At 47.7% G+C, this 14,669-nt stretch overlaps 1 protein-coding gene across 6 annotated transcripts in view; it reads left to right on the top strand.

Annotated features, from left to right (window-relative positions):
* Window positions 1–14,001, top strand: part of zswim8 (zinc finger, SWIM-type containing 8) — a 36,281-nt gene extending 22,280 nt beyond the window's left edge. For 3 of the 6 annotated variants that reach the window (XM_048269626.1, XM_048269625.1, XM_048269631.1), the window contains 15 exons: window positions 47–230; window positions 645–746; window positions 826–924; window positions 1,539–1,663; window positions 2,334–2,721; window positions 3,369–3,521; window positions 3,883–4,105; window positions 4,504–4,793; window positions 6,026–6,249; window positions 7,762–8,253; window positions 8,554–8,743; window positions 9,178–9,342; window positions 9,676–9,795; window positions 10,252–10,430; window positions 12,234–14,001. In XM_048269626.1, the coding sequence (XP_048125583.1) occupies window positions 47–230; window positions 645–746; window positions 826–924; window positions 1,539–1,663; window positions 2,334–2,721; window positions 3,369–3,521; window positions 3,883–4,105; window positions 4,504–4,793; window positions 6,026–6,249; window positions 7,762–8,253; window positions 8,554–8,743; window positions 9,178–9,342; window positions 9,676–9,795; window positions 10,252–10,430; window positions 12,234–12,437 (3,138 nt within the window). In that variant the 3' untranslated portion in view covers window positions 12,438–14,001. The remainder of the gene's footprint in view (window positions 1–46; window positions 231–644; window positions 747–825; window positions 925–1,538; window positions 1,664–2,333; window positions 2,722–3,368; window positions 3,522–3,882; window positions 4,106–4,503; window positions 4,794–6,025; window positions 6,250–7,761; window positions 8,254–8,553; window positions 8,744–9,177; window positions 9,343–9,675; window positions 9,796–10,251; window positions 10,431–12,233) is intronic. The other 3 variants (XM_048269627.1, XM_048269630.1, XM_048269629.1) reach the window with 3 other exon arrangements.
* Window positions 14,002–14,669: the final 668 nt, after the last annotated feature.

The following is a 14,669-nucleotide window of genomic DNA, read 5'->3' as shown; positions in this document are numbered from 1 at the left end:
CCTCGTGTCTCTCTCCTCATTCTCTCCCTGTCTGTTTGCGGATCAGGTTAAGCTGGCGTATCAGGAGTCGGAGGTGGTGGCCCTGCTGAAGAAGATCCCGCTGGGCGTGGTGGAGATGAGTCTGATCCGGGACCGGGCCGAACAGCTGCGCGACGGCAACTTCTGCGACTACCGACCCGTCCTGCCCCTCATGCTGGCCAGCTTCATATTCGACGTGCTCTGCACCCCAGGTGATCCCCGCCGAATGACCACAACAAACATCGTACACTGACAGTTTTATCTTTTCTTGGTCTTCACCTGGAGACCAATTTAGTATTCTTGTCTTGTGGTGGTAATGCTAACAAACAGGAGTCCATCTCCATTACCTGTTGATGGTTAACTATTTCCTTTGGGTATGCACAAAGGCAAACAAAAACAAAATATGTGTGTGTGTAGATGTGTATATATATATATATATGTGTATGTACAGTAGTGAACATGCTCACACATATTCATATACACAGAAAACACTTCCATGCTGTACATAGCATACAGAACATGATGTGCATGACATATAAGCTCCCCAACCCATCCATCCTTACCCAAAACAAACACTGCACATATTTACCCCTGTTCCACAATCCCATTCATCTTTACGATCACAGAGCACAGTATTCAGACACAAAAGTTCTCCGGCTGTCATCAGGGGTGTGGAAAACCAGCAGCACAGATTTCGCAAATGACAAACGCACCGCCTCAGATGCTCAGTTAAGTTTCATCCGGTCTGCTTTCTTTTCTTTTTCTTTGTACTTTGTGCTTCATCGTGTGCTTTTGTCTTCGGAACAGCGGTGTCTCCCACGGGCTCCCGCCCCCCCAGCCGAAACCGGAACACGGAGATGCCGGGCGACGAGGAGCTGGGCTTTGAGGCTGCCGTGGCGGCGCTGGGTAAGAGAGGGGGAAGAAAGCGAACTCTCTCTCTCTCTCCTGCTAATTTTACACTGAGGCGCACAAACATGGAACACCGAAAAGCCTAGCAGTTCTCTCCTCTGGGATAAGCATGCTGCTTTCTCACAATCTGTCGCTCTTAGACACACACACACACACACACACACACACACAGGTATTGTTTCTCTGTTTTCTGCTTCACTCGTTCTGTATCATTCACACACACATACACGCTCTGGTCGATGCGTTTTGTCCTTAACTCACTGGCACATTCTTTCACTCACACATACCGTGTCCATGGCCTGAGCTGACTCCTGCCTCTCCCACGTCCCGTGACTCCTGCCTCTCCCTGTCTCCACAAACTCCCTTTTGCTTCTTTGATCATCTCTCTCTCTGTCTGTTTTATTTCTCCCACTCTCTTTCTCTCTCAGATGTCGGATTGTGTGGGTTATTTTCCTCTTTTTTTTAAGAGCGTGTCTTCATATTATATTTCTTGCATGTCCTTTTTACTGGTAATGAAAGGAAACTTAAAAGTCAACCTCTCTCTCTCTTTCTCTCTCTTTCTTTCTTTCTTTCTTTCTCTCGCTCTCTGTCTCTCTCTCTCTCTCTCTCAGGCATGAAGACCACAGTGAGTGAAGCGGAACATCCCCTGCTGTGTGAAGGCACCAGGAGGGAGAAGGGCGACCTGGCACTGGCTCTCATGATCACCTACAAGGACGACCAGAGCAAGCTGAAAAAGGTCAGCCACCACCGACTGTGATGCAATCACACGCACACACGCGCACACACGCACGCACACACACACACCACATACATTCACTTACTTGCACAGTATTTCTCATAGACACATACACATACATACATACACACACACACACACACACACACATACATACACAAGCATTCTCTCTTTCTTTCTCATTCACATACAACCTCACACACTCATCCAGTGCCATCTGTCTCCTAGTGAGTCCGTGTTCTGTCAGGCATTAATCCCTCTGGTGCTCTCCCATGCTGTCTCACACGCTGTCTGTGTGCGCTGTCACTCAGTCTCTTATCCACTTTTGGATGCCCTCCCCCTTTTCATCTCCATTAGTTTGGATCTGTCTCATTCCCAGACTACATGGCTGTTGTTCTCTGCTTCTCATCTCCAACCCTTTCTGTCGTTTTTTTCCCCTCCCCCTTTCATTTCTTTTCATTTTTTACTCAATCTTCTCCCCTCTCTCTGGATTCAGCTTAATTTAATTCTGTTGAATTAAATTCAGTTCAGTACTATTTACTGACATGACCACTTAAAGGAAGATGGTCCTGCCAAAGCTTAGAACACAGAAATAATCTCTCTTTCTCTCTCTCTCTCTCTCTCTCCCTCTCTCTCTCCACTTCTCCTCTGTCCCCCTTGGGTCCTTCAGATTCTGGACAAGCTGTTGGACCGTGAGAGCCAGACCCACAAGCCCCAGACGCTCAGCTCATTCTACTCCAGCAAGCCGGCGGCCGGCAGCCAAAAGAGCCCGTCCAAGCACTCGGCGGCCCACGCCCACGCCCACGCCCACGCTCACGCCTCCTCGCACTCGGCCTCGGCCGGCGCCACCGGCGGCATCTCCAAGCACGCCGCGTCCGCCTCCGCCGCTGCCCCCGTGGCGACGGCCGGAGGTGCGGCCTCCTCCTCCCAGGGCGTGGCGGGCGGGTGTGCGCCCGGGCAGCAGGGGGCGCTAGGGGGTGCCGGCACAGTGCAGAACACCGCGGCGGTAGCTGCCGCAGCAGCAGGAGAGGCCATCACGGGAGAGAACAGGGAACAAGGTGAGCCCAGGGACTCCGAACACAGAAGAACAAATAACAAGCACATGTGAAGTGGAGAAATCCCTGATTTGAATAATGGGCAAGTGTAAAATCTTAGGTCTTATTTTAGTTTAATAACTAGGCAAAATCCATTTGCTAATTTAACACCAATGGCCATCTGAGAAGAGAGAAATGCAGTCATAAACGGACGCTCAGACAGACAGTTGGAAGGGGACAACGTGATCTACAAAACATGCCACTGAAAGATAAACCCCCACACATCACATGGCATGAGAGCAGTGCAGTGGAACACAGAGCACATGAATGCAGTCATGGATTAACACGTTTGATATAGAGAGGCGCATGCGTTCTTCTGGGGTCAGTGTTGCGGGGTTACCTGATCTGACCCGAGGAGACCTGATGCCACCGCTAGGGCCGTGCCAGGCTCTGTTTACTTTACCTCCTGCTGAGGAGGGCATGGGAATGAAATTTTAATGCTAAAAGCCTGTTGTGTGATTGTATGTGTTTGTGTGTGAGTGTGCATAGCTTTTGTACACAAGCCATCTCTCCACAATTGTAACATTGGGCATCCTTCCTTCCTCTCTCTGTCCCTCTCTCTCTCTCCTCTCTCTCCTCTCTCTCCTCTCACCCTCTCCTGGGGTTGGCAGACGGAGCGCAGCCCTCCTCGTGTGAGCAGCCGAACGAGGCGGCCCCCTTCAAGCCAGAGGGCACGGTGCCCAGTCGCCTAGCGCTGGGCGGGCGAGGGGCCTACAGCGGCCGCTGTTGGGGCTCCCCCGTGCGGCAGAAGAAGAAGCACACAGGTGGGCACGCCGCCTGGCCCATCAGCGCCGCGCAGAGACGCTTTCAGACTCTCTGCAGACTTGGTAGACATAATTCATCTGAGATCACTAGTAGTTAAGAACTCTGGGAAGTGGGGAGGAGCAAAAGATCCTACGTGCAATGGCTCCACAATCAGCATTCTGGCACTAACAAAGTCTTATGGTGAAGTTTGATAAATGGGGCTGGTGGTAGCGTATATATTTATATGTAAGTCGCTTTGGATAGATGTAAATGTAAATATTTCCATTTGAGGACAGGAGTTTCTGTTGACGTTGTGTAGGTCTGTCCTGGTCTGTCTTTCCCTCATTCTCTGGCTCTCTGCTCTGTTATGTTTGTGTGAAGGCATGGCGAGCATCGACAGCAGCGCCCCAGAGACCACCTCGGACAGCTCGCCCACCCTCAGCCGCCGCCCGCTGCGAGGGGGCTGGGCAGCCGCCTCCTGGGGGAGGGGTCAGGACAGCGACAGCATCAGCAGCTCGTCGTCCGATTCCCTGGGCTCGTCCTCGTCCAGCGGCTCACGCCGTGCAGGAGGCGGGGCCAGAGCCAAAAGCACCGACACCAGCAGGTGAGTCAGCCAATGAGATGAGAGCGTTGTTGTTTGGGGAGCAGTGTCATGTGACCACTGAAGTTGCTATGCCTTTTCTCACTAAGCTAACACTAAGCTATGTTAATATACAGCATTAATGAGTATTAATGCCTTGTTGCAACATTAGGCCAGGAAAAGAAAGGCAAGTTTATTTATAGAGTGCATTTCATGCACAGAGGCAATTCAATGTGGTATACAAACAAAAACAAAGATTTTGTACATTAGGTTAATAGTACATTAAAGCATAAAAAGCATCATTCTGTGATTGAACTAAATATTCATACATTGAACTCAATGGAGCAGCACACAGGTGTAATGGCTCAGTGGGGCATACAGGCGTATGTGCTCATAGTCGTGTCTGTGTCGCACCCCTGCAGGTATAAAGGGCGTCGCCCCGAGTGCCATGCACCGCACGTGCCCAATCAGCCCTCGGAGGCGGCGGCTCACTTCTACTTCGAGCTGGCCAAGACGGTGCTCATCAAGGCGGGCGGCAACAGCTCCACGTCCATCTTCACGCAACCCTCGGCCAGCGGTGGCCACCAGGGCCCCCACCGCAACCTGCACCTCTGTGCCTTCGAGATCGGCCTGTACGCGCTGGGCCTGCACAACTTTGTGTCGCCCAACTGGCTGTCCAGGACCTACTCCTCCCATGTGTCCTGGATCACAGGTGTGTGTGTGTGTGTGTGTGTGTGTGTGTGTGTGTGTGTGTGTGTGTGTGTGTGTGTGTGTGTGTGTGTGTGTGCGTGTGTGTGTCTGCCTGCCTGCCTGCCTGTCTGTCTGCCTGTGCATGTGTTTGCATATTTGGATGAATGTTGTGGGGAATTCTGGTTTAATTCAATTCAATTCAATTCAATTCACTTTATTCATTCATTCATCAATTAAATGGCACAAAGAGCAGCATATTCCACCACATACAGTACATCATCAATAAAAAAGTTAATACATTTTAGACGTTAAGCTTTCATGAAATTGAAACAAAAAGTAAAGAATTAGATATTGAAATAGATCATCTCTACAGAACAGATCTCTATGCGTGACAATATAGATCAGTGTCCAGTCTAGCTTCTGGTAATGTGCTATAGGATACACTACAGGATAACAAACTCACAAGCCTGGGGAGCCACACAGATGAGCTGGTCTAATGCTAAAACATGTCTCTCAGTTGGGTGCAGTTGGGGTTTAAATTGGCCTTGCTTGCTTTGAAAGCCCTTCCAACCAATTTGTAGAGCTTTGCTAATGAGAGGAGATGACTAGCAGTAGCTGTTGCTAAGTTACAGAATGCAAAGTTCCACAGAGTGGATGGATAGTTGTGTAGTCAGAGTGGTGTTGTCATGAGCTAATGGGGCTCATTAAAGTGCATTTTAGCCTGTCTTAACGCCTGAACTAATTGTGCTGTCATTTTAAATTAAATAGCTATGTTTTCAATTTAGTCCTATTTTAAATTTATTAATACAATCATTAACAATGATAGTAATGAACATCAGGGTTTAAGCTCCTTCAGCAAACAGATAAAGACCATGCAACTGTGCAATTAATTGTCAATTATGACCTCCCACGATTATGAAAACTGCATAATCAAAATATAACAATTGTATTGCTGCATTCTGCTTTACAACAATGCTCTTGTTTTGTCTAGAGTTGTAAATCTCAGCACACCGCTTTGCTTTACACTGGTAACTGTTGCATACATGGTCTTTTTTTTTGCATGTATTTTTTATTTGCTTTTCAGTTGAATTGACTGTTTTTTGTGTAAAGATATTGGGTGATGTTTCCAAAATCACTCCGTAATTGTGGTAAATAACCGTGATTTCAGTGTTGACCAAAGTAATCATTATCATGATGATGATGATGAGGCGATGATCCCCAGATTTGCTAATGCTGTGTGTTTCTTTTCTACAGGTCAGGCAATGGAGATCGGCAGCGCGGCACTCAACATTCTGGTGGAGTGTTGGGATGGCCACCTCACCCCTCCCGAGGTGGCGTCGCTGGCAGACCGGGCGTCGCGGGCCCGGGACCCCAACATGGTGCGCGCAGCGGCTGAGCTGGCACTGAGCTGCCTGCCCCATGCCCACGCGCTCAACCCCAACGAGATCCAGAGGGCCCTGGTGCAGTGCAAGGAGCAGGTAGGCCGGCGACTGGCCACACCACTACCGATATCCTCATCAGTCAGCTACCCACTAGGCCAGGGGTGGGCAACTAATTTCCCCAAGGGGCCACATGACAAACTGGGACTGTTGAGACTAAACAAAATACTAAACTCAAGTCTGAACTCAATTCTGTTCAATTCTATTCTGTTCTTGTATAACATTAAGTAAATCATATGGCTTTGTTTACTAGTCGTAAGAACAGATGAAAATGTGAGGGAGACAAAGGGAAAAACAGCAATATTTAATCTATGTCCAGTATTTAATCCTCATTCTCGAAAATTATTTTTTGACATTGACTTTTTTTTTTTTCAGTTTTCAAAGACTGATATAAAAAAGTACTACAATATCTATATAATTAGGCTAGGTCATGAAAATGTGAAGGAGTCAGTACAACCGATAGGCCTGTGCCACCATTTCATCAACACTCAGCAATATTTCATCATTAAAACATTACCATCATTAAATTAACTCTATGCAGAATTAGACTACGAAAATTTGGAGCAGACAATAGTAGGCTGTCATTAGTTTATCAACATGCACAAAGAAAACTATTTTAAAAATGTAGGCTATGTTTTTGCTATAACTTTATGCACATAACTGTGGTTGGTCAACTCGCTCTGTGTGTTGAGCCGGCTGCTTCAAGCAACCTGTGGGTAGTAGCATACTAGTTCGCTAACATAAGCTTTGCAAACAAACTCAGACATATTTTGGTTACAGTTACGGGTTATCCGATTGTAAACTGTCTGCCAGTAACGCTTTGAAATGAACACTTCATGACGCCAACGAAAGCAGCAGTAGGAGTTCGTTCTAACAACCTTTGGCGTGGTGAGCGGCAGACACAAAACTTTGAAAGGTTTACGCCCGGCGTAAAGGCAACTGCATTGTGTCGACGCAGAAGCATAAATTCTATTCACCAGCACATCAGTGAGGGTGTTTACGCCGTATGCATCCACGCACAAATGTATGGGCGTACAAATAGCAGTCACTTTCAAAATAAAAACAACCATATTGATTTGCATGCATTATCTCTATGCTAGGCTCTTGACTATTGTTCTTTCACGGACCTTACGCGGGCCGGTCAGGGAAAGCCCACGGGCCGGATGTGGCCCGCGGGCCGTATGTTGCCCATGTATTCACTAGGCGGTACTGCAGGTCGTCTTGGTATCAGTTCCTGCATTTTGGTTTCTTACCCCATTACTAGTGACTCAAGATTGATCACTGTCTGGTTATCAGTTAAGTCACGTATAAACTTTTGGGCCAGTTTCCCAGACATGGATTAAGCCAGGTCTTAGACTAAAAGCTTTTTCTGAATCCAAATCTCCCATTGAAATTCCTTTAATACAGGACGGGGCTTAACCCACGCATTAAAAAAGTCGGCCCTATATAATCTGTGTGAAGAAGCTGGAATTTAAATTTCTGAAAGCATTCATAGGGCGTGTGGAGTGCATGAGCGCAGCAGAGGTAACCGTACGTCCCATGTTCCGCCAGGACAACTTGATGCTGGAGAAGGCCTGCATGGCGGTGGAGGAGGCGGCCAAAGGCGGGGGCGTGTACCCTGAGGTGCTATTCGAGGTGGCGCACCAGTGGTACTGGCTGTACGAGCAGACGGTCGGCTGGCGCTCGGGCTCCCAGCGGGAGGTGCCGGCGCGCTGCGGGGCCAACGGCGGCTCGGCCCGGAGGCAACAGGAGTCGGGCTGCAGCGTGCTGGAGGGCGGCGGCACCATGGACCAGCAGAGCATGGCGGCGGTCACGGCCTCGGTCACGGCGGCGGCCGTGGTGCCGGTCATCTCGGTGGGCTCCACCATCTACCAGTCGCACGCGATGCCCGGCGCAGCCATGGCGCACACGCAGGGCCTGCACCCCTACACCACCATCCAGGCGCACCTGCCCACTGTGTGCACCTCGCAGTACCTGGGCCACCCGCTCCAGCACGTGCCACGGCCCGCCGTCTTCCCTGTACCTGGGGCTGCCTATCCACAGGTAAGACTCGAGGACGTGTGCATTGTTGGCACAGTTGCATGTGGCACAGCAGCATTATAAAGTAGTGATGTTGATGCTCTAGTATTTAGTTTTGAGTTGGAGGAGCTGATCCAAAGTAAAGTGCTTTGTATGGCATCCATGATATGTTTCCCTTTCTGTCAGCAGCCCAATAGTCTTTCATTGCTTTCCAAGTACACTTGCTGATGGTGAAGATCCACTAAATGCAGTTGACAAAGCAGACTTGTGTACTTCAGTACTTCCAAAGATAGTCTCTTACTCTACACGTGTATGCTCTCGTAGGGGATGCACCCAGCCTTCATCGGTGCCCAGTACCCATTCTCAGTGGCCACTGGCCCCCCGATGGCAGCCACCGCCGTCACATTCCCAGGGGTCCCTGTGCCGTCCATGACCCAGATCACCGTCCACCCCTACCACACGGAGACGGGGCTGCCGCTCAGCACCACTGTAGCAGGTCCGTGTGGGTTTGTAGGTGTGTTGAAGGAGAGAACAGCCGTTTGTGGTGCTTATTGTTTGTTTTTTTCCCTGCTGAGAAGTCCTAATATAAACCATAAAAGCTTCATATCAAATGTGTAGGTGCATATTTATAGTGTTTGTGTGTGAGAATGCCTTCGTTCCATATCCACCGTGATCCAAAAAGCAATATTTTGAAATGCCATATTGTATTTACCTGCACTCAAGTGTCCTAGACTCACAACACTGATGTGCCGTTATGTACTTGTAAATAAAACATCTCTCGATTGTACACCTGGGAGATGCCAAGAGCGCAATGATCCTTTGATGTGGACACAGTGCTGGCAGTCAGCGATGATGTCTGTTCCTTTCAGCCATCTCTCTCTCTCTCTCTCTCTCTCTCTCTCTCTCTCTCTCCCTCCCTCCCTCTCTCCACCTCTGCTCTTCCAACAGGTGGGGTGCATTCAAGCTCTACCATCCAGGCTATTCCCGCCCTTCCGGGTCTCGCCTCCCAGCCCACCTCATTGGTCAGCGCGCCCTTTCCTACGGAAGACGAACAGCACAGTCAGCCAATAAGCCAGCAGGGTCTTCACTATTTGCACTCAGCCTACAGAGTTGGTGAGTGGAGGATGATCTATTAAATCTATATGAACGTGTTGAATGTACAACAGAATGAAATATAGAAGTCCTAAATGATACAAAATCATAGAATAATTCAAGAGGCGAATGGTAATGTTTTAGTCAAATTGTATTCAACACATTTATTTCCCAGCTCTCATTTATAAAGAGACTTTTGGGCTCATTTAGATGTTAAGTAATTCATTCATTAATACATGAGTTGTCACTTAAATTAGAAATACACTTCAACTACTAATTCATTTAGCATAGAATTGATTAGTAAAGGTAACTAAAGGTAGCGCTGTTCATTGATGACATTTCTCTGTTGGACAGGTATGCTCGCCCTGGAGATGCTGGGAAGGAGGGCGCACAATGACCACCCCAACAACTTCTCACGTAGCCCTCCCTACACGGAGGACGTCAAGTGGCTCCTGGGCCTGGCGGCCCGTCTGGGTGAGTAAGCAGTGCATTGTGGGAACACGCTTGAAGTGCAGATGAAAGTAATCATATACGTATACGTAACACTCATCCTCCACCTTACTCACAAAAAGCGTGAAGATTTGTATAAAACATGAACCAGTTCCAAGTTTGAACCCCTGTGGGCTCGGAAGTAGAATATTTAGTGGGTGAGAGGGAAAGCAGGCATCACTCGGATATTGATATTTTGACATCTATCTTACAAGCCAGAGGCATCAAGCATTTATGGCAGAACAGTGAAGAGCAGGATTGGTCTCACAGCGGGATCCCCAGGTTCTCGTCTTCCCATCGGACGGATTAAACATGCAAACTTTTCCAAACCTTCTCGGTTCTGGGCTAATCTTCTCTCTGTCTGTTGTACACCAACCCCGCTATCTTCTTCACACACACACACACACTAACACTCCCTCCCCCCGCTCTGTCTGTGTGCAGGTGTGAACTACGTGTATCAGTTCTGCGTGGGCGCTGCCAAAGGCGTGCTCAGCCCCTTCGTGCTGCAGGAGATCATCATGGAGGCGCTGCAGCGGCTCAACCCGGCACACATCCATGCCCACCTACGGACGCCCGCCTTCCATCAGCTCGTGCAGCGCTGCCAGCAGGCCTACCTACAGGTACCACACACACACACACACACTCGGATGCGCACGCGCGCACACACACACACACACACACACACACACACACACACACAGACACACACACACACACACACAGACACACACACACACACACACACACACACACACACAGACGCATACACTCACTCATGCTTTCTTGGTTCCTTTCTACCACCCACAAACTCCACATTCACACACATAAACCCCAGTGCATGCCTGCAGCACAGAGAAACAAACAGTAACTATAATTATGTATCGTCACACACAGACTCTTAGGAACACCTAAGCTCTCATCTCATGATCTCAAGATCTCATGGCGTGTCCCCAGCTTGCTATCTGTCATTAGTCTGATTAAATGCTGAGCGACACAGCCAAACTGTGTGCGTGAGCTGGCCCAAACCATTTCTGCGATTGCTGCTCAGTGGTGGTGAGTCTGCACACCCAAATTAGGAAGGTGTAGAAATAGGTCAGTTTGCGTTGGATCATCATCCCATTCTGCGTCTCCATTGCTTGTCTCCCATTTAAATCTTTGTGCTCTAATGCTTTTTATGACTATACCCGGGACTAGTATATTTGCACTGCCGGCATTTGCTTGATTTTAATGTGATGCAATGAGCGGAGGGGCTGTCAGAATGAGGGTGTCCGCCGATAGAGGAGTCGGCTGGAAAGAAGACATCTTTTCCAAGAGGAGACAGAGAGAGAGAGGGAGAGAGAGAGAGAGAGAGAGACTGCGTCGCTCGCCACGTGTATAAATTGTGCATGAAGGCGAGAGCATTAAATCCAAAGATTAGAGCCGCCGTGTGTTCCAGGCCTGGTGTGCCGTGATGTAAAAGCATCTAACAGGATCTGACAGATGAGAGCGCAAAAGCTGTTGGCTGAGAAGCAACACACACACACACTGAGTGCACACTCCCATCCACAGACTCCATTATGTTCTTTTCGTCCATACTTTTCTCCCTCTGTCGGTTTCACTCAATCTTTATTTGGCAAAGTCCTTAGTTCTCCTGATGAAAATTCAGTTAGAAGACTCTTGAAAGCCGATATCCTGAAACTTTTTCATTTTCATCGACTGCGGCATGTGAATTACACATGCACACCCTCTGCCTTCCCATTTAGTTGATAATCATTAAGGACCCTGCCTGTTTCCCTCGGTGTTAGTCAAATCTAGAATTCTAGAAGACCTCTGGGAGAGCAAACTCGACTCTATTCTCCAAGCTGTCACCTCCGCTGCCAGTTCAATCGCAGCAGCGGAGCCCATATGTGTATGCACTCTAGCTAGTTGTAGATAAGGTATCCCGAGGTTGTACTCGAGAGGAAATGTACTGTGACCTACACTGAGTCACTTCCTAAGTGCGCCGTGGGGGGAAATGCCTTCCATAAGCTCCACGTTCACACCAGAAGCCAGCCAGTGGTCAGCGCCGACAAGACGGTGCCGTACTGCCACGCACTCCAGCTCACACTCACTCCGGGCATATTTAACTCCAGTGAAATGTCTGTAGTCAATGCATTACAAGGTCTTTTTGATCTCAAAACTGACGGATCTTACGTAATTAAACCAGCTGCAGTCATACTGTAGTCCCAACCTGACTGAATGTCTTGTTACTGGAGGGTTCAGTGTGGGGTACATTGGGAATGAGCTGGTACATGGTTGTTCGAGAATTGCTTTCTAAAGACGGTATTGGGAAACCGACAGGAATTTATTTGAAATAGTGATTGTTTTTTGACACCCTGTTGGTGTTTACCCGAAGTGCTGCTTTCAGTACAGGTGTTGATGACTTTGTTCTGTCTTCTCCTCAGTACATCCACCACCGTCTGATCCACCTGACGCCGGCGGACTACGACGACTTTGTGAACATCATCAGGAGCGCGCGCGGGGCCTTCTGCCTGACACCGGTGGGCATGATGCAGTTCAACGACGTGCTGCAGAACCTGAAGCGCGGCAAGCAGACCAAGGAGCTGTGGCAGCGCATCTCCCTGGAGATGGCCACCTTCTCCCCCTGACCTCCCATGGAGACTCCGTCACCGTCACCACAACCACCACCACCACCACCATCACCACCGCGGGCGTCACCACCGCTGCCATGACACCGGGGCACAGAGAGACATGTCCGCTCGCCACTCCCATGGGCCCCCTTATCCTGCCCAGACCCTACCCCGACCTGGACAAACCACCACCCACCTACCCCCTCTCCCGCTAGGTGCCCTACCGGCTGGTCATAAACGCAGCTCACAGGCAGCGCCCCACTGACGGAGCCCCCACTCTCCTGTCGTCCTGATGTGTAAGACTCCATGATGAAGGCACGGCTCTGGGGCCTTGTGGAGCCCGCAGACAAGCCTGAGTCGCAAACAGCCAAGGGAGCCCGGACTGAGTCTATTATTAGTAGTGTTTTGTTGGTCATGATTATTGTTGTTCTGACCCTTCTATTGTGTCTAATCTTCTTGTGTGACTTCTTCATGTAACATAAAGTTACTCCTTGAAGTTCATCTGCCAAACTGCTCAAGGTGTCCTCTCTCACAACTGGGTGGATGCCCTGCCTCCACTAAAAGCCCCCTACCCTCCTCCCCTCCCCTCCCACCTGCCCCCCTTCCCTCTTCGAGCCCAGTTGTGGCGGAGCTTGTAAATGTGTTAGTTTCCGGGGAAGAAGGGATTGAAGTTGATCCATTTGTGTTGATATTGGTTGGTTGGTTACATTAACGAAACCACTATGCGTCAAGATTCATACTGCAACATTCCTCTGTCCTGGAGGGGAGACACTCCGCCAGTCATCAAGGATTTCAACTCGGGGGTCGTCTAATGATGTTAAAACAAGAAGCAGAAGGAAAAAAAAACAATGTTTGTTTAAGTCATCCAGAAGGAAAAAAAAAAAGTTTAATATGAAACAATTATCTTGAGTACGGGTGAGGATTCTTTTGATGTTTTTTGTTTTTCCTCTATTTTTTGTTTTTGATATTTTGTATAGAAATTGTGTGTCTGCTGAGTGCTGTTTGAGCTGATTTGAGCGAATGCAATATATGAGTGCCATGTGAGCTCCTTTTTCCAATCACCTGTTGGAGGCGAGTCTACAGTCTTGGAACACAAGAGTCTGGCTGGACCAAACGCCACCAAATTTTTTTGGCGGCTCTTTGTAATCTGTCCATTTTTTTTCTGACAGAATGTCTCCCTTCTGATTTTGTTTTTTCTGATTTTCAGAAAATCGTGGTTGCACCGCCATTAGTCCAGCCCTATTGCTGAGTCTTTTTTTTTTTTTTTTTTTTTTAATTTTATCTTTATTTTAAATATTCTCAGTGTTGGATTTTTTTATTCTGCTCCCTTTCTCTGACCTTTTCAACTTTTCTATTTCTCTGTCCTTTGTTGTCAGTTTGCCATTTCTTTTTCCTCTTTTTAAATGTGGTCAGGTGTTTTGCAAAAGGGGGCATTGCCAGATTCCTGTGTTCAAAGTTAGACTCAGCCCCCACCCTGGAACTCACTGGTGGAGAATGACTGAGTAGAAAATGTACTGTGATATTTTTGTATTCTTCAAAGTGTAGCTTGATTGAAAAAGTATATATATATATATATATATATATATATATATATATATATATATATATATATATATAAAAAAACTGTGCAAGCGGATGTAATTTAGGATAAGGAAGAAAAACAAACAAAAATATAAACAAAAAGCAATATTGAAATGTAGAGTTTACTTAATAAAGATAATTCAATACACTATGTGGTTTTGTTTAAGTGTGTTCTTGCCTTCTGTTTTTCACTAAGCTTTCAGTAAGCAAAAATGTATCTGTTTAACTAAGTTTTTCTTTTGGGTTCTTGACCGTGTTATGCAGCTTGTTCTTCGCCACCAAATTACACCGCTTTGTAATGGTCTAAAGGCTAAATATAGAATCCTTTACTTAAATAGAGGTATTGCACATCATGATGGTCAGTCAGTCACTCAGTCTGTCCGTCCAGAGCCTCACAAGCATACATACTTACAGATAACCTTGACACTGACCCAAGCACCCTATTATGTACACAATAACTACAATACAAGCCTAAATTCCGCTAACACAAATAAGTCACCGCTGGGGAGTGTTGTTTAAGAGGGCTCTAAGAATGACTAGTTGAGACGGACTAAATTCTAGTTTAAACAACATACACCCATTATTTAAGTTATTTAGTTAGGGACAAAATCAAATTAATTTGATACAATGGAAGGTCTGGTGGTGGACTCTTGACGATAGACTAAAAGC

Source organism: Alosa alosa, chromosome 18 (assembly GCF_017589495.1).
Source record: "Alosa alosa isolate M-15738 ecotype Scorff River chromosome 18, AALO_Geno_1.1, whole genome shotgun sequence".
NCBI classification, from domain to species: Eukaryota; Metazoa; Chordata; class Actinopteri; order Clupeiformes; family Clupeidae; genus Alosa; species Alosa alosa.
This window is presented reverse-complemented; position numbering and strand designations above follow the sequence as displayed.